Below are 22,322 nucleotides of genomic sequence, written 5' to 3' on the forward strand. Positions count from 1 at the left end.
AGGGGTAGTATGAGCAATAAGGGAAATGAGAGGAAGGGGTGTAGGGGAAGTAGGGGAATGTAGGTATAATAGGAATGGGGGAGGTTTCAACGATTTAATTAACGTCTCAATAGGCTACGAAACCCTTTTTTTATCTTCAATGGTAACAATAAAAATATTTCATAATTTTTATTATTCCATAATGATCTGAAGAGTTATTTAGCTTTTAAAACTCTATCACTGTGGGACTGAACCAACTTTAAATGCAGGAACGTTACATATGGAATTTTCCAACTGATTATGGTAGTCCATTATGCCACAGACATTTTAATGCCTAAAATTAAAAAATGGGGCCATTTAAAAAAAGGCTATTCTTAAGTTTAATATAACAACAACAAATTAATTAGAAAAAATCTAGACATTACAATTTTCACTCAAATTTGTTTTAAAATATAAATTATATTTATTTGAAATTAAAAAATTTTATACGTTGTATTACATTCATGAAATTATGTTTCAGATCAAATTTACCAGTAATAAATTGTTTAAATTCAATTTTTCATCATTTTGTCAAACTTACGATGAAAAAATTAAAGTAAAAGCAACAATAATAAACAGACATCTCGGTTTCCTTTAAAAAATACGATTTATTTATTAGGAATACAATAATAAGATATTCAAAGAATAGTTATTAAAAATTAAATTTAAAAAAATTTTCTTTGATCAAAATATTTCATCAATATATTTTTAATAAATAAATAATACTTATTAAGAAATAATTTTTTTAATGATTTAAATTAGGTAATTGTCTATCGGGAATATTATTATTCGAAAATTTAAAAATTCAGCAATATTGTAATTTGTTCGGAAATTTTGTTATTCAGGAATTTTCCAAATGTATTGTTATAATGGATCAGTTGGAAAATCCCAGATACAATGTCCTTACATATAATTAGGAAAGGGGATTTGATACTTAAATCAGCGACATTTTTTAAAACATATTCTAGATTTTTTATTCTAGAATTTTCTGCTGCGTAAGCTACCCAACGCCATTTTAGTAGCACATAGAATAAGGTAAACTTCTTGAAAATCAATAATGATTAAAACACGATTGCACATTTATGTAAAGAAGCAAGGAGCAATGACAGCACTAATTTATAAAAATTAGTTTATAATGAGTGGTATTACAAAATTAGTTAGGGTGCACAAAAGAAAAACAAATTTTTGATTTTTTAAAAGACGCGAATCAAATTTCATTTCTTTTCATGAAAAAATAATCCTATATTTTTTTCTATATATAAAAAAACTTAGAGAACAGGACTATTTTTTTGCCTAGAAAATTATGTAATTAACTTGAAGAATTTTTTGTTAAAATTCGAGAAAAAAAACTGCAACTTTCTCGCATCATTCTAAGAGAATGTTATTAAAAATGATACTGAATTGTTTAAATAATATTTTTGTTAACTTCAAATAATTATTACCTCACTTTAAATGAAGTTCAAATTGAGTTCAAACCGGGAAGTTCTAGCTCAATTCTATGAGAAAATTGCTATAAACAATAATAAATTGTTAAAAAAATGAATTCAAACAACTAATTATCAGTATTAAATACTATTTTATCTATTAGAAACAATTTGCACTAAAATAAACTGCAAAAAATAATAATTAGCGCCAAAATCTAGCAAAACTCAAATTTTCACTTATGGGGCTTTTTGGGACCCTGAAGACAAGCTTCTGGGGGTGAAATTCAAAAAATAATTTTTGATTCGTATTCTATGGTTAATTGTAAATAGAAATTTTGAGGGTCAAGTCGAGACACCTAATACTGACAATTTTGAATAAAATTTACAAAAAAGACTTCTTTCTTATGGGAAATACGTGGTTAAACTTTATGGAACACAACCTGCCCGACTTGAAATGAATTAGATCTATGGGATTAATTTTTTTATAACAAGAAATGAAATTTTACCCTCGTGTTTAAAAAGTTCGAAAACTTAATTTTCTATAAGGCACCCTAATAGTAGTATTATCAAATAAGTAGTATGAAAAATATATAGCAGCATAAAATTATAAATAGTATAAATGAGTTGTATTATTAAACGAGATGTAGACCTTAATCATATTGTTCTCGATTTACTTAAATCAATTAATACATTACATCAGTAGTATAGCTATACCAGATTGGCTCAATTTACCGGCCAAGCAAGGTTCTGTTCAATACTAAGTTTAACATTCTGTTACTTGCTAAGTTGCCGACATTTGGTATTATCGGCGGTCGGTAAGTGGAGCTGTCCTTGTTTAGCTATACTACTTATATCTTTGGATTAAAGTATATAATGATTTTTCGTTACTAGAAATCCCAGTTGACCGAGATTTAAAATCGATTTGATGAATAAAATGCTTATTCTAATAATGACGTGAATGATCAGATGGCACGTTGTAATGTAAAGCTGAATAAAGTATGAAGCAAACTTAAATCGTGGGGTGGTTAACTAAAATAATTTATAAAAAACATTATAAAATACTTTGCAATTCAGTGAATACATACGATACTTAAGATTTACGGATAGTTCTGGATTAAAACTAATAAATTTAAATGCAGAATAAATCTTTAAACTCCCTTTTAACAAACCAACATTCAAATTTGTCTACGAAATTTTTGAGATGAAAAAAAAACTTTTAAAATTAAATGACATTTTAACATTAGCCAATTTTTAATATTTCCTTATTGTCTCAAATAAGGATATTCGCTAGCTATCTCAAGCTCAAAAATAAACCTTGGTAAAAACGGTTTGTAAAATTGAGGAAAATATTCACATTAGCAATTGTAACTAATTTTGGAAAATAACTGAAGGCGAACTTTAAAAAAAATATTTAAGTTGAAAATTATTTATTTTAAAATAATTATTTCAAATTATATTTTTTGCTTTCTCTTTAGATAAAAATTGCTATTCTTGCTTAATCCTATTTGACTAGGGCTCATTTTAATCCGTGAATAACTTTTTACACATTTTTTTGGCCCATTTTTATTCAAAAGATTTTATGTGGGAATTAAAAAAATGTTATCTATTTATAAACAATGTTTACCTTAAATTAATATTTTAATTAAAAACGCACCAAAGAGATTTTTTAGAGAATTTTTGAAGAAAAAATGACATTTGCAACATTAGAATTAAATAAAAATTGTAATTTTTACCTAAAGAGAAACCAAAAACATTAAACTCTAATAAATATGATTATATAATCAATTTTAACCCCAAATATTTTTCAGATACGTCAAGTAAAAATTTCAATTAAAAAGTTTATCTTTAAACAAATAGTTGCGAAAAATGTACATGTTGATATTTTCAATCTAAAAAAATTTTTAATATAAATCAAAAACAGTTTAATTAATTTAAAAAGTCAACTAAATAGTTGCGTCCTCAACCAAGAAAGATTAATTTTCAAAAAATTGTATTTGTAAACCAAAATATTACATATTCTCGAAAACGGACCAATTTTTTACAAGACTGTTGAATTTTCAACCCAAAAAAGTGAATTTTTAAAAGAAATGTTAATGTTCAACCAAAAAAGATGAATTTTCATTGAAAAAAGTAATAATTAATCCTTCAATTAAAAAATACTTATTTGATAAAAAAAACCTAATTTTTAAGAAAATAGTGGAATCCTCAACCAAAATTATTTGAGTTTTGAACGGAACAGTTCCAATTTTAATTAAAAAATTGAATTTCTTACCAAAAGAAATGAATTATCAAACCAAAACTACTTTTCAATTTAACAAAATTTTTTCCTCGTGAAAGAACAAGAATTTTAGGCAAATTATAATTTTATGGGAAAAATAATTTGTTATGAAAAGTTCTAATGTCTAACGGTTATTTATTAAATAAGATTCCAGATTGATTTTCTTTAAGGTTATATAAGTAAGCTTTTGCTAGGTTTCTCGAGAAAAATTAAAACGTTTTTTAAAGTAATCAAATACGTCATAAAATAACTAAAAACTTTCCAAACGTTAATTTTATTTGACAGGATTTGAACCAAGTTTAAGGCCAAATTGAAGACCGTTTAAAATATATTTAGGAATCTTTGACGGTTAAAAAACATTTTAAAATATTTTATAAATTTTCGAAAATGTGTCAATGTTTCAAAATATATTTTTAGGTATTTTCTTTAATTTTTATTTATCTTGAAACCTTTCAACTTCTACAATTTAAAAAATATACATTTTAGTTTAGATTTTTTTAAATCCTTCCAAATTAAAAATTTTTTTGAAATTTTTTAAAAACTTCTATATATCTTTTTAAATCATTGGAATTTTTCGTAAAATTTAACGAAATTGTCTTAAAATCTTCCGCATTCATTTTTTTACAATTTTGAAAATCTTTTCAAATGTTTGGAAATATTTTTAAATATTCGCTTAACAAAACTTTCCTAAGATAAAAAATTATTTTAATTTCTCTAAAAATGTGAAGATTTTGTTATTATCTTGAAACCTTTCAAAGTGCCTAAAAAGCTTTTATGTTTTTGATTCGAAACGTTCAAAAAACTACATGTGGTTTTAAATTTGTTTAAAGCTTTTTATGTTTAAAATTATTGTTTTATTTTTTCAAAACTTTTAAATATCTCTTAAACTGACTTGTTTTTTTTCCAAAACTTAGTAATCTTACAAAATTGAACATTTTTGCTTCAATCTTTTGCTCTCAAAATCTTTTACCATTTTTTCCTCAATTTTGGGAAATCATTTTGAATGTTTCAAAATATTTTCTTAAGATTAATTTTTCAAATATAAAATGAACTTAAATTTTCCCTATAAAATTCAGAAAAAAAAATTATTATCTTAAAAACTTTCAAAATCCTTAAAAAGATTCAATAATTTTATTTCAAAATATGTATTTAAAAATTTCACTTTTTTTAGATACGAGTTTTAACACTGCTTATTTTTTAATTTGAGATAACTAGAGACCATCATTAAAAAATTTACAATGTAGAATTTTATAAACAGCTGCTTATTATGAAATATTAAAATAGAAACAGTTTAAATAAAAATGTTATAAAAATTATCAATTTTATTCAGTTTCATTGAAATTAGTAGCAATTAAAATCGCAAACATAATTGAAATTTGAAAAATGATTTAACCCTCACACATTTTTTACACAACCATCAATGCTATAGAATATAAAATCTACAAATAAAAATATACAATATATATAATATAAAATAAAATATACAATATATAAAATATTTAATATTTTTCATCTAAATAAATTATTTACACTGAGGTGATGAAAAGCTGTTTCGCCAAGTGCCAATTACATGGATACTCGATTTCTAAAATATGTATTCACTACCATGGATCTACAGTAGGCTGATCCAGAAAAAAACTGAAAATTAGATTCATTGGTAATAGTATTAAAAAGTTTTTTTTTGTGAAATTCAAAACAAATAAAATTTTTTTTTAATTCTCACCAAGGAGACAAAAGAAATTTTTCGTCGAAATATAATATTTCGAAGTTTTACGAAAAATAATACAAGCCCCCCTATCGCAAATAATGATTAATTCAAGGGCAAGTATAAGACACATAATTAATTTTGATTTTAATTTACGAACATGTAAAATGTCTTAACTATTAATAAAATAAAATAAATTATTTTACATATATTAGTATTTTTAATTAATAATTGTCCACTGTACAGAGGTTTCCCCAACCTAAAGTAGCAAAAAAATGTTATTAGTTTTTTCTTATGCTCTCTTTAATAAACTAAGGAAACACCTGCATATTTTTTATTTTCAAACAAATTTTTTTAGCTTTTTTGTCGATACAGAAACATGAGCAATTGTGATGTTAGATGACGAGCGCAGCTCGGCTCTCACATGCGGAGAACCGTCACACAGTGGGCCAAGAAAAATTTACGTGGTCAACTTAATAGTCGAAAGCGATTTCTCAACCGATTTGAAAGTCCTTTTTTAAAAATAAAACCTAATAAAATTCTGCATATATCTGCCCTTGCTGGTTTAAAAAAAGGCATTTTTTTGTTCCGTAACAAAAATGAAAAAAAAATTTTTAAAAGTGTACCGGTTTTTTAGAAATACGTGAATTCAATATAAGAAACCTGGAATCAATTGAGCAATTATCCAGAACATTCAGTTGACAGTGTTGCACTTGTTTAAAAATTTATTAAATTTGTTATGAATAAGTAAGTTGGTGATAATGGATTCATGGGGATTCACAGAAATACGCCAATTGATTCGTACTAAATTTGAACAATTTGTAGAGAAAAATAATTTTTAATTGAATTCATGAAAGGTAATAAATAATTTGTTATTTTATAAACAATTATTTAACAAGTACACTGCCTGGCTATTTTTATGTGTAAAAAATAGAGGTAAAAACAATTGTTGTAAACAATGAAAATAGTTGCTTGTTATTTGAGCTTCCTAAAGTTGTAAAAAGCAGTTATTTACACTTCATTACGTTGAAAAACCCCCAGTTTTTACCTGTAAAAATGTCCAGATAGTGTGTTTGTTTATTCAACTTATTTAAAAAATACAAGATTGTTAGTTTATGATTAAATGTGATAATTTTTAGCTGCTGTAGTAGAAGAAACTTGAATTATTTCATCATAATTGTTGCGTATCATTGTTTATAAAATAACAAGTTATTTATTATCTTTTATATATACAATTAAAAAATTGTTTGGACCATAAATTGTTCAAATATAGTGCGAATCAATTGGACTCACTGACAATTCCCATAAATCTATTTTCATTCACTTATTTGTTTATAGCAAATTCAATCAATTTTTAAATCATTTCTACGCTATTACACAACTTTTTTGAATAGTTTGTTTATTTATTCTAAGTATTTCAGATTGAATCCAAGTATTTGTTGCAAACCTGTACTGCTAATCAAAAAATTATTTAAAAAGATTTTTTTATTAAGCAACAAAAACTTTGTTTAAAATTGGCGAAGACAGGTTTATGTGAAAACTAATCAACTTTAATTAAAAAAGGAAGGTTCAAATAGGTTGAGAAATCGCTTCTGAATATCAATTTGTCCACATAAATTTTTTCACACCACTGTGCGCGCATGTGAGAGCCGAGCTGCGTTCGTCTGCTATCTCCACAGTGGCTCTAATCCGCTCCCGAAACATAAGCTATTTTTACACAAGATTCCTAAGCACCCGTTTGCACAGGATCCGTGAAAAATAAACAAATGTTCCTTTTAATATTAAAAATATATTCGTGTTTTATAGTTTAAATTGACAAAATTACTTTTTTCCGTCTAAAGTTATTCAGTTCCATAAACTTTGACCCGAAAAAAGTTGAAAATTTGATTTCCAAACACAACTTTAATAATTAGAAACTGAAATTTTCCAATCGACTGGCCCAATGGTGAGAAATATTTTTAAAAATTTCATCTACTTTGTTAGAAAATTTTTCGTGTTATTACCAATGAATCTGATCATTTTGAGTTTTTTTTTGCCATCCTAATCTACAGCAACTACAAGATGAAGTGCAGCAAAAATAGTGAATGCGACGTAAACTTGATAGCAAAACAGAAATATTGGCAGAGACTTAATGAAGAGTTCACTTACTTTTTCCACTGTGGAATTCTGCGAGTAGCGCAAATAAAAAAACAGAAAGAATCGGAAACAAAATAAAAACGCGTTATTATTCATTCTTCAGTAAACGTGATTGTGAAAGATGATGGAAGATGAAAACTACTTCTACTTCCTAGATTTTTTTTAGAAGAAGATCACTATTAGGACGTACTGTAAAGTACAAAGGAATCCTATTCTTTTCTTTTTCACCCAAAAAGCAACTGTGTACAGTTTGGTACCAATAAAATAAATTTTTTTAAAGAATACTGCCTTTTCAAAACGAAAAAAAAAATCAGAAAAAGCAACCAAGTTTGTGATATTTTTCAAAATTAGTGGAAATTTCTTATTTGATTTAATAGTGAACTCCATAAAAAATATAAATAATCACTTTAGGATTTTAACCACCCGAATTGGGCAGTTTTTCTTTGTTACGCAATATTAGACAATATTTTTGTTTTAATCAAACAATTTTTTTTTCAATCCAACAAAAATTAAATTAAATTATACTTATTTTTAATTATTTGGAGGAATTTTGTACTTTTTTGTATGGCAAATATATTTTATCATCCTAGGGCGAAAAAAAACTTTTTGGATACAAAACTGGTACATTTTTTTATATTTTATTGTAAAATATTTAAACTACAATAAAATATAACAAAATACAACCATGTACCAAACAAATACATAAAAGTAAAAAATGTGTCTAAATAATAGACAAATTTTTTAATTTTCTTTGATTTCGGTCGCAATTTATTGTATTTACTTATATTTTCTTGTAAAAATTGTTCTAGTTTTTCGTCCTTTTTTGCAAACGAATTTCCCACCAAGGAATGAAAAAAAAATTTGATTTTTTTCACGTTGATTTTTGCAAAATTTCTTGACGGAGTCCAGCAATAGGTAAAATTAAAAATTCTCACTAATTTAAAACAAATAAGATTTTTCTTCATCCCTTTTTAAAATTTTTCTCAATATGGGTTTTTTAGTAACAATTAATGCAACAAAAATATGTATTTTATAGAGATTTAAAAAAAAGGTTTAAATGTAACCAATAATAATTTTGAAGTAAATCAAGTAATTATCTTCATAACTTGTGGCTTAAGATTTTTTTCACCATGTGTATGCTTCTTTAGCATAGAAATAAACTAGAAAAAATGCCATCTAAAGTCGATTTCCAAATTTGGAAAAATTTTCTGTAATTCCCATTCCGATTCCCGGTTAAAAAAATAGCTCCAAAAATTGTAAAAACTTTCTTACCCTCGAGAAATATAAAAATATAAACTCAAGAAAATTTAGAAACTTAGCAAACAAAACATTAAAAAAAAAATTTGTTTCGAGCGATTTCAAATACCAGAATTTTTTCTGACCCACCCTATTAGGGAACATTGGCAGAATTCCTCAGAATTTCTTTTTATCGGGACCAAATTTTGGACAATTGTGTTTTAGATAAAAAGAAAACGAATAGGATTCCAGGGCATTTTATTCTCTGAAATTTATATTTTACGCTATGCCCAACCAAGTACTAATATTTTTTTTTTATAAAGAAGCCTTCTTGCCGATGCACAAAATAGGTAATAGGTATTAGGTATACCAACAATTATTATGTATTATAGTAGAAACATCTGATGCGACACTCCATTCATACTGTGCAAATAAGGCGAAACACTGGTGTATACTGCGCTAAAACGGGGCTAAGTGGGACAAAAAACAGGTAAAGTGGAACACACGAAATCTTGAATTTCGCGAATTATATTTAATAATCTGGTCGGAAAATGGGTTACAGGACTGACTATTACTTTTTTTTAAAATCAAAGTCAGGTGTCCAGTTTTACCCCACATGCCCCGCTTTACCCCACATGTCCCGATTTACCCCACATGTTCCGTTTTACCCCGCATGTCCTTCTTAGCCTGTGTTACGAAATACGAGTAGAATATAAATATACAGTGTACTATATAATTATATACATATATATGTAGTACATAAATAAATATATGATGTATATTAAAATCACATAACAACCTAGTGGTAACAGAAATTTCAGGCATACATTACAGGTACCAGGTGAAATACTATTTTACCTTATCGCTTGTAAATGGTGGTAATAACGATAATTTTGGTACAATTTTCAATTTTTTTTCAAAACTGTATTAACTTAGCTAAAAATAAGGAATTAAAAAAATTCTTCCTAAAAAGTATCTCATAATAAAAAAAAAAATTTTAATTTAACGACACGCATTTTTCCGATTTGAGAGAAAAAGAAGTTTATGAAAAGTTAAGAAATTAATTAATTAATTAATTAATTAAGAAATTAATCTTTTCTTTACAGATACGGTTGGCCTTTACACTTTCTTTAAATCAGTCGAGTAATTTTGGAAGGGTTTAAAATTAACAAAAAGGTATTGATTTTTATAAAAATATAAAAACATTATTTTATGCAAACTCTACTTTTTATTTTTTGACAATTTTTAATTAAATATGGTACTTTTCTGAAGAAGACATTCTACGAATTTTATGCCAAAAAATTGGTTTGGTCTGCATTAAATAAAAAAAAAAGACAAAATAATTAAGCGGGGTTTTGGATCCAATTTGACTTTATTTTCCCAGCTAAAATTTTTGAAAGACGAAAAGTTTATTTTATAAAAAAAAAATAATTTTTTTATTTTATCCAATATTTAAAAACATGAGATTTTTATAAAGAAGATATTTTCGCCATATTTTGAAAATGGCGGTAGAATACGCAAAGAAAACTTTTAAAATCTGATTGAAGTAAAAAACTACAGAAGTTTTAAAAAAAATTCGTGTTTTTATTTTTAATAGACGCTTGAATTAAAACAGTGGTATTCCAAAAAATAAAATTCCCACACTAATAAATTATTGAAAAAGAAAATATTCGAAATAGAATACTAGCAAATTGCCGACACAGTAAAATTTTTGGATTATAAAATTACCGAATATAAACAATTAAGAAATTGTTTTATTATCAAATAAATAATAAAATAAAAAAAGTCATCCAAAAAGTATTGTATTTTAATTCTTAATTTTAATATCATTATTGCAATAATTTCATAATTTTTTAGTTTCGGATATACCAAAAGTGATTTGTTTCCAATCCAAAAAGTGACTAAAACTATCTCTAATGGTCTAATAACTAATGTTCTTTTAACATAAAAAAATAAGATAGTAAGAATTCTAGATGAGTTTTAATGAAATCAGAATAAATTTAAAGATAGCAAAAAATAATTAAGTAAAGCGCAAGTGAATTTAGAGGAATTTAAGTAAAATTAAAAGAATTTGATGAAATTTATACAAAATTCAAGTGATTTTCTAAATAAATTCAAATAAATTATAGAAGCCAAAATATTCCACTGAGTACTTTATAAAATGACTCAGAATTCAAGGAGAGATTATAAGAATTTAGAAGGAATTAAAAAAGATTAATCTATTTAATTGAGTAGAATTTAGAAGAATTCAAATATACTAAAAAAAAACTTATGTCAAGAGAATAACAAAGAATTCAAATTTTTAAGAAAGAATTTCGGATAAATTAATAGGAATTCAGGATAAAAAATGTAAAAGAATGTAATGAAATGCCTGCAAATTTAATGTGACCTTAAAAGACTTAAAGGCGAATTAAGAAAAAAATTTCACACTTTTTTTAAGAATACAGCATAAACTAATAAAAACGGCGAATTAATTCTAATTGAATTCAAAAGTGTTTTTAAAAATAGTCAAAAATATTTAACTAATGTTTAAAATTTCAATAAAATGTTTATGAATTCAAGGTAAGTTTAAAAAACTTTAGAGCGAATTAAAAAATATATTTTAAATTTATTGAATTGATTAGAATTTAAAAAGATTTAATTGAATTCAAAAGTATTGCGAATAAGTCAACAGAATTGCAAAGAGCTCAAAAGAATTACAAAAAATGTATTTTTTTTTAAAGAATACAGAATAATTCAATAAGAAACCATTGTGAATTCCACACAAATTTAAATGAGTTGGAATAAAGTAAAAAGATAACACTGATTTGAGTAGAATTAGACTGAATTTAGAAGAATTCAAGGAAATTTAAAAGAATTTAGTAAAATACCTGAGAATTAAAAAAGAGTTTTAAAGACCTTCAGGCGAATTAAAAAAACGCGCATTAACTTATTTCAGTAGAATTTCGAAGATTTCAAATGAATCCAACAGAATTACAAAGAGGTCAAAAAAATTAGAAAGAATACACATTTATTTAAATAATACAGAATAAATTAATAAAAATTCAGGTTGAATTCCAAATAAATTTAAATGAGTTGCAAAAATGAAAAGTATTCAACTGATTTTAGTAAAATATGAGTCAATTTAAAAGAATTCAATAGAATTCATGAGACTTTGCTGAAATAATTAAGAATTTGATCAATCATAATTTTTAAAAAATTGTTAAATCCAAAAAGTTTCATCGTATCAAGTAAAATAACAGTGTACAAAATTCAGGGGATATTCAACCGAATTTAAGTAAATCGAAAAAATAAAATAAAAATGAATTAAATAAAATCCGAATAAATTAAGAAAAATTAAAAGGAAATGAGAAGAACTCGATGAAGTAAATAAAAATGCAAGGTGAATTTAAAAGTCTTCAGGGCGAAAAAAATTGCAAATCTAACAAAGATTAATTGAATTCAATAGACTAGAATTCAAACAAATTCAATAAAATTCAGAAATTCTTGTGTTAACTTTGTTAATTTATGGAAAAACTGACTAAAGTGATACTTATATTTCAAAAAGTGACTAACAGTGACTTAAATAGCTCTGTAGAAGCTAGGTCTATTTCGAATATTTTATGTTTCGAGTATTTTACATTTTCGGGAATTTTATTTTTCAATCGACTCTTGAAAAGGATCTGGTCTATAAATATAAAAATTTGGAAAAATTTAAACTAAATTTAAACCTGTAATACTCAAAACTTTGAAAATTGTACAATCGGAAGCGTAGTTACAAAATCATAACTAAAATATGATACAATGGCGCTTTGATATATCGAATCTACTTTAAAATACTAAAATACACTACTCCAGGATTCTATATTAAAAATATTTTTTATGCTAAATTACAATAAATGCTACCTATAATTACGGGAAAAAATTTTGATACTATATTACAAAGAATGCGGATACTACTGGTTAATTTAGAAACTGCTAAGCAGCGTGATTATTTTATAGCCAATTAGTTATTCTTTCTCGTTAATCCCATGATGATGATATTTTAGTAGCAAATTATAAACTTTATATTGTAAAACATAAATAGGGAGCGAATTAGAGCCACTGTAAAAGTAGCTGCCGAGCGCAGCTCGGATCTCAAAGGCGGAGAACTTCTGTTAGACGAGAGACAAGCATGCGCGCGCACGCCGGGTACGCCCACCTCTCAGCCGCCGACGATTCTCAGCATGTGAGAGCCGAGCTGCGCTAGGCAGCTCACTTAAAAGTTACTCTAATCCACTCCCTGATCATAAATGATAAATTAAAAATGAAGTGTAAGTCCAAATTGTTGAAAAAAAAAAGAAAAAAGAGGTTTTTTGATACTTGAAAAACGATATTTACTGATAAATAACAATATTTACAGCATCTATTTAAAAAATATAATAAAAGGGTATAGTGTACCTGTCCCTCCACATTCCTTGTCCTTTTGTGACGAAACCGAGGGCAGCCAGCGATGTATTTAAGGACACTAGTGACGCGCTAATCTCAGAACAAAACTGCGTGTGAGTATCGAAAAATAGCTCTAAACCGTGCTCATGCTTTCTTTTTTCGTGCAGTTCAAAATAATATTTATGTGTTATTCCTTAACATTACAAATCAAACGCTGTGTGGTGCGCTACTCTCAATTATTGTGAGATAAAATCGTTCGTGAGAGAGAAAATAAAGTGATGCAATTGCAAAAAAAAAACAAGAGAAAAACACTTTCTTTAAATTAAAGAGTGGTAAATATTTATAAAATACTAAGAATAGCAAATATAGACCCTGAGCTATCAGGGATCACAGTGCAAAAATAAAAAATGTGTAGATTTAAATAATGTTAAATTATAACTTGAACTGTTGAAAACTAAACGTGCAATTTTCTTTAATTTTGAAAAATAGGAAATCGAATTGTTTTAAATTCAAGAAAAATGAAAATCCAACTATTGAAAATTAAATTATTAGCTGTTAAAGACTAAAGATAATTGATAATTGAATTTTCTTAAACTGAAAATTTTATTGTTAAAAATTGAATAAAATTCAATTGTTAAGAATTAAAATAAATTTAAAATTAAATATTAAAATGTTGACAATTAAACAAAATTTAATTTTCAACTGTTAAAAATTTCAGATACTTAATAAATGAAATTTCAACAATTGAAAATTCTATTGTGGAAAATTAGAAAAATTCAATTATTGAAACATTAATCTTGATTTTTCTTCAACATTTAACATTAAAAAATTGAATTGTTTTTAATTGAAGAAAACTAAACATTTAATTATTAAGAATTAGGGAAAATTGAATACTCAACTGTTAACAATTAGACAAAGTTTAATTTTCTACTGTTGAAAATTGAAGAAACTTGATAATTCAATTATCAGCAGTGGAAAATTAAAACTTTCAAAATTGACGAGAATTGGAAATTAAATTATTAACTGTTGAAAATTGAAGTTGAAGAAAATTAAGCACTGAATTTTTAACAGTTGAAAGTGTTGTTGTTGACAATTGAAGAAAATAAAAATGAATGAAAATTTAACAGTTGTAAATTGAACAAAACTCAGCTGTTGAAAACTCAATATACAATTTTTTTCAATTTTCAATTCTCTCCGATTCCCAACAGTTGAATCTTCTACTACATTTTTTAATTTTCAACAATTGACTGCAGATTTTCCGTGTAAACAATTAAAATGTCTAATATTAAAAATTAAATTTTCAACTGTTAAAAATTCAAACATTGTAAATTCAAGAAAATTAATTTCTCGATTAGAATTTCACGACAAATTATTTTAGTTTTAAAGTTTTATTTAAACCCTAAATATTTTAGTTTCTAATCGGTCAAATGAACATTTGTCAATTTATTTAAATTTAAAACGCAAGAGTCCCAATTTTGACACTTGAAATTTTAATTTACATTTTCCTAAAATTGTTTAAATATAAATCCGGAATTTCCCCGTTTAAATTAAATATTGTATTCTCCAGCATAATTTTTTTACTTCGAATAAAAACTTTTTAACAAATAATAATATTTTTTTTTAGAATAGGGGACAAAGAGGAAACACAGGAGAATAGGGGAAAGACTGTGATCCCTGCGCTACAGAAATTAATCTTTACTTTAATATTACAAATTCATATATTTTCAAGGCTTCCGCTATAAATTGTTTACACTTTAGGATTTTAATTTTCAAGTTTTTTGAGATTTTGTATTTAAGGTAGTTTTTGTACAAAAAATCAGATCTCTGGATACAAAAAGTCTTATATCATTTTAAGAATTGATATAATATTAATAGTCATTTTTATAAAAGAAAAAACCTTATTTATTATAAAAAATGTTTAAAACTGACAAAAAACATCTGTATTAAAAATGTTTTTCACCATAAAATAAATATTTTTTTACGGTCGGTTTTTAATAATTTTTGAAAAATGGTTGAGTTTTAATAAATATTGATTTGTTTTTGCGGAGAAAAAATGTTCTACAACTATGCTATTTCCAATTTTGCAAGTAAATTTTTCTAGGGCTGAAATCTGAAAAACGTTTTTTAAAGAAAATTTGTTTAAACATAATTTACTTAAATTTAATCATTTTACAAAAAATTTTAAAAAGAAATAACTTTTTTTCTTACGTTTAAGGCTTTTTTCATAAAAAAATAATAATTGTTCTTTTATAAAACTAATAATATTATTTAAATTCATAAAATCATATAAATTATTTTTTTCAGTGTCCTGATACTTGATACAATCGTAAGCAAAAAACCTACTAATAATTCTCAAGAGCTACTTTTTAAAGTACAAAATAAGAATTTTTTCGCATTCAGATGAATTATTTCGCGCCGATATTTTTAGTTAATACTCCCCTGAGTCTAAAATAATAATGTCTTTATAAAAATGAATTATAAAAAAGTAGGCTCAATGTGGCGCACTCGTATCGCATTTTAATTTTGAAATTTCAGTACGCGAAAGTCAAGTAATTGAGGGGCATCCTTCCTACAGTGGATAAAAATTAATTCACAGCCCAAATACACGTTAAATAATTAAATTTAAATTTATTTTTATTAACACGTATTGTGCCATAACTAATGGTTAAACTAAATAAATTATTTTACATAGAATAGAGTTTTCAATCAATCATTATCCACTCTATATTGTATTGTCCACTGTAGGGATGTTTTCCCTGGAATATTTAGAAACTCTTGAACGCATTTCTAAAACCCGTTCATAATGCCCTTTTCGTTGACTTAAAGTAATTTAAAAAAATGTCTTTAATCGCAATCAACATTCACACTCCACACTAATTATTTATCACATTTAATAATTATATAATAAATTATTTATATAATTTCCTTCAAACTCTAATAATGTGCTATACTTTTTCTAATACCAGAAATCGTGAATATTGCGAATCGTAGCATTCAGTGAGAAAAATAAATAATTCTATTTTTTTTCTTCACAGACTTACGTAACTGGAATGTAAAAGAGTTATTAGGAAGATTATTTGGTTTTGGAATATATTATTATATTTTTAGAAAAGGTTAATTTACAGGGTGTCTACTCAATTACTGGAAAAAAATTCTCTGATAATTTCGAATTTTTTAATTCTTTCAGCATTTAAACATTTTTTCTAGCATTTTTTAAAACAATCGACTCCGAATGTCTGAAAATCGAAAAATGTAGAGATATTTATATTCATATAAATTTCTAGGGATTAAATGATTATGTTTATTTAAAGAGCGTTAATATAAATATACTAGATATAAGAAATATAATTAATCATTTCTTTAATAATAATTTATCAAAAGTTTGATTAAATAGCCTTAACTAAATAGTTGAATTTTAAACTAAAAATATTGATTTTTAACAAAAAATACGGATTTAAAAAAAAAATAGATGAATTTTTAACTTAAAAAAAATAACTGTAAAAAAATGAAATAGTTGCATTCTCAGTTCAAACTGATAATTTTTAAACTAAAATTATGAATGTTCTGTTCAAATAGTTGAATTTTAAACCAAAAAGGTGAATTTTCAACTAAAAAGTATAACTTTTCAACAAAAAATTTAATAGTGAATTTTAAGTTAAAAACATTAATTTTTAACTAAACAGATGAATTTTCAACTAAAATACTAATTATTTAACTAAAAAAGTGAAATTTTAATTTTAAAAAGTTAATTTTTAACTCAAAGAACACGAATTTGCAACATAATAGTTACATTTCTAACCTAAATAGTTAGGTTTTAATTTAAAAAATTAATATTCAACCGATGAAAAAAAAATTCTCAACAAAATATTTAAATTTTCTACTGGACTAAAATGATGAATTATTAACTCAAAAAGACAATTTTTCGAACAAAAATGGAATAGTTACACTTTTAGTTTAAAAGAACTAATTTTAACTAATTTTCCACAAAAAATGGGATAATTACAAAAACGAATTTTCAAAAAAATATTAAAATTTTTACTGAAAGACATGAATTATCAACTATAATTATGAATCTTAAACTCGAATAGTTGAATTTTAAACCAAAGAGATGAATTTTCTAATTAAAATGATAAATATTTAACCAAATATATTAATTTATAATAAAAGAGTTTAACTTTTAAACAAATAATTCAATTTTCAAACAACAAGTTGAATGTTTAGCTCGAATGGTGAACTTTAAACAAAAAAATATAACCAAACACAGCATAGGTAATTTCTTAGTTCAAAAATTGATTTTTTATCCAAAGAGATTAATTTTCAACTGAAAAGCTGTAATATTTAACTCTATTAATTAAATTTTTAGTTGAAAAAATTAATTTATAACCAAAAAAAGCAGTATTTAACACGATAGCAGTTAATTTTTTTAATAGAATATAAACATTTTTAGTTAAAAAAATTAATTTCTATCATAAAAAAGGTTTTTTAACATTATAGTTACACTTTTTTACTGGAATAGTTAAACTTTCAGTCAAAAAAATTAATAAAAAAAAGAATTAATTTTTTACCAAAAATATGAATTTTCAACTAAAAATGAAATCTTTTCAACCAAAAAAAAAAAGGATTTTTCAACATAATAGTTCAATTTTTTACTAGATTAGTTAAATTTTCCGTTAAAAACTTTATTTTCAAAAGAAGAATAAAATTTTCTATCAAATAGATGAATTTTTTATCAACATTATAAATTTTCAACAAAAAAATATGTCTTTTTAACCAAAAATCGAATAGGTAAATATTCAATTACAAAAATTATTTTTCAACCAAAGAGCCGAATTTTGTGCTAAAAGATGGAATATTCAACGGGATCAGTTACATTTTTAGTCACAAAAATTAATGTTTTAAAATAATAATTCAATTTTCTACCAAAGAGATGAATTTTCAACTCAAAAATATAACTTTTCAATCAAAAATTGAATTAATTGATTAAATTTTTAAATTAATTTCCAACTAAAAAAGATGAAATATTCAGCGGGATTAGTTAAATTTTTAGTTGAAAAAAATAAATTTCAATAAGAAAGAAACTATATTTTAAAAAGTAGTTACATTTTTAAATAACAAAATTAGTGAAATTTTTCACTGAAATTTCAAACCAGAAAGGGTTATTTTCAACAAAATTTTAATCAAAACTAGAATAGTGAAATTTTCTGTTTAAAAAAAAGGAATTTCAAAACAAAAGAAAAAAAATTTTCAACTTAATAGTTTATTTTAGATGTATAGAGGTAATTTAAAAAATTAAAAATCATTGTTATTTAATTTTACATCACAATTTAAAAAAATTAAGCACGCTCTCGAAAAAATTCCTTGACATAAAAAATAAATCCCGGACCTTTCCCGGGGTTTCCAGGTATATACAAATGCCCAGACAATTCCAGGTTTTACAGGCAGGCACCCTGAATTAGAAACCCAGTTCCATAAATTAATTTAAAAAATTTTCAGTGTCAATTTCGTTAGGAAAGAAATTCTGTCGCAAGGAAGAAAATTCGTTACCTTCGTGAATCAGAATAAAGTTTTAGTTCATCAACGAAAATAAATTTTCGATCAAAATTATACTTTTCTTATATAACATAAACAAATTTTCTTCCAAGTTAATAAATTAGTGCATTAATTAGCCCTGATATGATCTCAACCTTTTTTGGACTCGTCTGAATAAAATTTTTCAGGCAAGTCAAAAAAAAAAAAAAGGAAAAGAATTGAAATATGGAGATTGTAGAATTGATGTGTACATTATGCATAGTTTTAATTTCTACGTTCTTCATGTTCTTCTCTTCTTTGCAAGTGTGCTCGCATATAAGAAAAATTTGAAAGAGGTTTTTAAGTTTGAAATTCATGCTGATTTTTCTACGCAAGACGCATTCAGTGAGTGTGAAAGTGGGAAAACACTGTTCTTATAAAAAATAAATTGTACAAACAATATATATTTTTTAAATATATTAGTTTTTTATGTCAAATGTTAAATAGTGTTGATTACTGGTCTAATATTTGCTTTGAAAAAATGAAAAAAATCGGTCTCGGCCCGGGTTTGAACCCGGTACGCCGCTGTACATCCGAAGCGTAAACCAATTACGCTATATCAATTTTGGCAAATGATTTTATTTGTCAAGCATAAATTATCATTAAATTTAGTCGTTTAAAAAAATATCGTTTGCTTAATTTTATATTATGATTCGATGAATATTCTTCATACTGATGTATTCATTCGAAAAAAGTTTCAAAAGATAAAGAGATTGAATCCCGCGTCACTATGTGATATAGGAGAAAGAAGAAAGGATACTATAAGGTCTCGGTGTAATAATTAATCAACACTTCAAGTCTATAGTGGCGTTCCGGGTTCAAATCCGGGCTGAGGCAGATTTTTTTTCATTTCCCCAGAGTAAATATTAGACCAGTAATCGACACTATTTAATATTCAACATCAAAAAATTTAATTAAAATTCTGGTCAACAAAAATAATTTAAATATAATATATTGTTCACAAAGTATAGTGATTGTGTTTCTTCTAAATGAAATTATCTCTTAACAGAATATATCAGACACATAATTGAATAGTATTATATTTTTGCTATACAAAATATTTTATACATCATTAAATAGTAATTATATTGTTTTGAAAAAATTCTCAAAAAATTGTACACAAAACTATTACATCAATTTTTTTTTAATTTACAATTTTTCGATAAAGATTCAAGTATTTTTTCAGTTGCAATTCATGTTTTTTTAATTAAAATTTAAATATTTTGTAAAAAAATGTGTTAATATTATTTTTTTACTGAATATATAATTATTATATTTTTAACTAAATATTCATGTATTTTGTTTATAAAAATGTATTTTATTAGCAGAAGATTCATCATTTTGGTTGAAAATGTAACTATTTTGTTGATAATTAACTACTTTTTAAGGTTGAAAATTAATTTCTTTTACAGATATTATCTTTTTTGTTGAAAATAATTTTATTAGTTGAAGATTCAACTCTCTGCTTAAAAATTCAAATATATTTTTTTATTTGATCGCTTTTAGTTGAAAATTTAACTATTTGGTTAAAAATTAACTTTTTGGACAAAAAATTATATTTTTGTCTTACAAATTCAACGGTTTTCTGCAGAATTTCTCTTTTTGGCTTGCAAATTCCATAATTTTGTTGAAACTTTTATTCTCTCCTGGCCTCAAAGATTCATAATATTAATAGAAAAATTCATCTTTATGGTGTAAAATAAAAATATTCCAGTCGAAAATTCACAACTTTGGTTGAAAATTGAACTATTCTGTTGAAAATTCAAATATTTTGTGAGAATCCAATTATTTGGTTCAAAAATCATCTTTTTGGGTCGAAAATTTAACTGTTTTTTTTTTAATTAGTCCTTTTGGATAGAAAATTGAGCTGTTTAGTTGCAAATTGATCTATGTAGGTTCAGTATTCAATTATATGTTTATTAAAATATTTGGTTAAAAACTTAATTATTTTGTTAAAGTTTAATATTTTTTTATTGGTTAAAAATTTATCTGTGTAGTTTGAAACATTCAAAATTTGGTTAAATATATAACTATTTTGTTAAAGATTGGACTTTTTGTATAGATCTATTTATTTTTTAAATTAAATCTTTCTTATTTGAAATATCAACTATTATATTTTCAGTTGAAAGTTCATTTTTTCAAATTAAAAATTCAACAACTTGATCGAAATTTTAACTCCTTTAAAAATTTATTTTTTGCTGGTGATTCATCAATTTAGTTGAAAACCCATCTCTTCGGTTGCAAATTTAACTGGTGTGTTGACAATTCATTTTTCTTTTAATCAAAAATTAATTTTTTTAACTGAAAGCTTATCGATTCCATTTTTGGTTGAAAATTTATCTTTTTTATTTAAAAATGCAACTGTTTTGTCAAAAATTGGTATTTTTAATTTGAAAATGCAACTATTTTGTTAAATATTTATTTTTTGAATTATTTATTTATTATTTATTAAAAAATACGATTTTTTCTGATGAAAGTTGAATCTTTTTTGTTAGAAGATTCTATCGTTTGTTTAAAAATCACAATATTTGTTTGAAAATTAAATAATTTTGTTTAAAATTAATGTGTTTTTTTTGTGTGTGAAGATTGATCTACTTTGTTGAAAATTCGTTTCATGTTATTGAACTATTTCATTTTCGATTCAAACATTTATATTTTTGATTAGAAGATTTGCTTGAAAATACATCTTTGTCTGATGAAAATTCAACTATTTAACTAAACATTCTACTAATTTTGAATATATTATTTGAAACAATTCAACTATTTAGTAGAAAATTCATCTTTTTAAGTCGAGAATTCAATTACTATTTATTATTTTTGGTTGAAGTTTAATATTTTGTTCATTGCTTAAAATTTCATTTGAGTAGTTTTAAAATTCAGCTTTTTGGATAAAAATACATCCATTTAAAAAAATATTTAATTATTTTATTAAAGTCACATTTTTTATTTGAAAATTCTACTGTTTTGTTCAAAATTCATCTGTCTGAAAAAATGATCCTTTAGCTTGAAAATTCAACTATTTGTTTATAAATACAAATGTTTCATCTAAAATTATTATTTTTTGCTTGATTCAAATTCGATAATTTGTTTGAAAATTACCTTATTTGTGAAAAATTCGACTTTATAGCTTAAAATCTTAACTCTTTCGTTGAAAATTCATCTCTTTTAGTAAAGAATTGATATTTTTTGGTAGAAAATTGAATTATTTCATATTGAATTTAATATGATGTTGACATTAATTTCATTCCCGTAGTGAATAATTTGTGTAAAATATTTTTCGTTTCGGAAAATTTGTATACATAACTTTTGTGTTTAAGTATTTTCTTTACTATTTTTAATATTTCTTATAGAACTTATTTTATGTTGAAAAAATATTGGAGATAATATTTTCCTGAAAAATATTTTGTTCATATTTTAACACAGAAAATTATTATTTCTTTGTAGCAAATATTTAGCGCAGAAAATATTTTTCATGGAAAAATATAATACTATTTAATTTTCTTAAAGACATATTATGCATAAAAAATATCATGTGTAGAGGAAATATAAT

At 24.4% G+C, this 22,322-nt stretch overlaps 1 protein-coding gene and 1 long non-coding RNA gene across 15 annotated transcripts in view; one reads left to right on the forward strand and one right to left on the reverse strand.

Annotated features, from left to right (window-relative positions):
• LOC117179162 (ankyrin-3-like) overlaps nt 1-22,322 on the reverse strand; it is a 645,468-nt gene that overhangs the window by 293,430 nt on the left and 329,716 nt on the right. For 11 of the 13 annotated variants that reach the window (XR_004467875.1, XR_004467874.1, XR_004467873.1 and 8 more), the window contains 2 exons: nt 13,217-13,294; nt 7,574-7,591 (listed from right to left, as the gene is read on the reverse strand). The exons of 1 other annotated variant lie outside the window; for it this stretch is intronic. Coding sequence is in view for 9 of the 12 variants with exons in the window: in XM_033370872.1 (XP_033226763.1) it covers nt 7,574-7,591; nt 13,217-13,294 (96 nt within the window). In the remaining 3 variants the exon portion in view is untranslated. The remainder of the gene's footprint in view (nt 1-7,573; nt 7,592-13,216; nt 13,295-22,322) is intronic. One more of the 13 variants, XM_033370870.1, reaches the window with a different exon arrangement.
• The window catches only part of LOC117179163, a 171,185-nt gene continuing 161,888 nt past the window's right edge, over nt 13,026-22,322 (forward strand). The window contains exons 1-2 of one of the 2 annotated variants that reach the window (XR_004467877.1): nt 13,026-13,089; nt 13,179-13,317. This is a non-coding gene — a long non-coding RNA (uncharacterized LOC117179163). Of the gene's footprint in view, nt 13,318-22,322 lie in introns of both variants that reach the window. The other variant, XR_004467876.1, reaches the window with a different exon arrangement.

Source organism: Belonocnema kinseyi, chromosome 8 (assembly GCF_010883055.1).
Source record: "Belonocnema kinseyi isolate 2016_QV_RU_SX_M_011 chromosome 8, B_treatae_v1, whole genome shotgun sequence".
NCBI lineage: Eukaryota > Metazoa > Arthropoda > Insecta > Hymenoptera > Cynipidae > Belonocnema > Belonocnema kinseyi.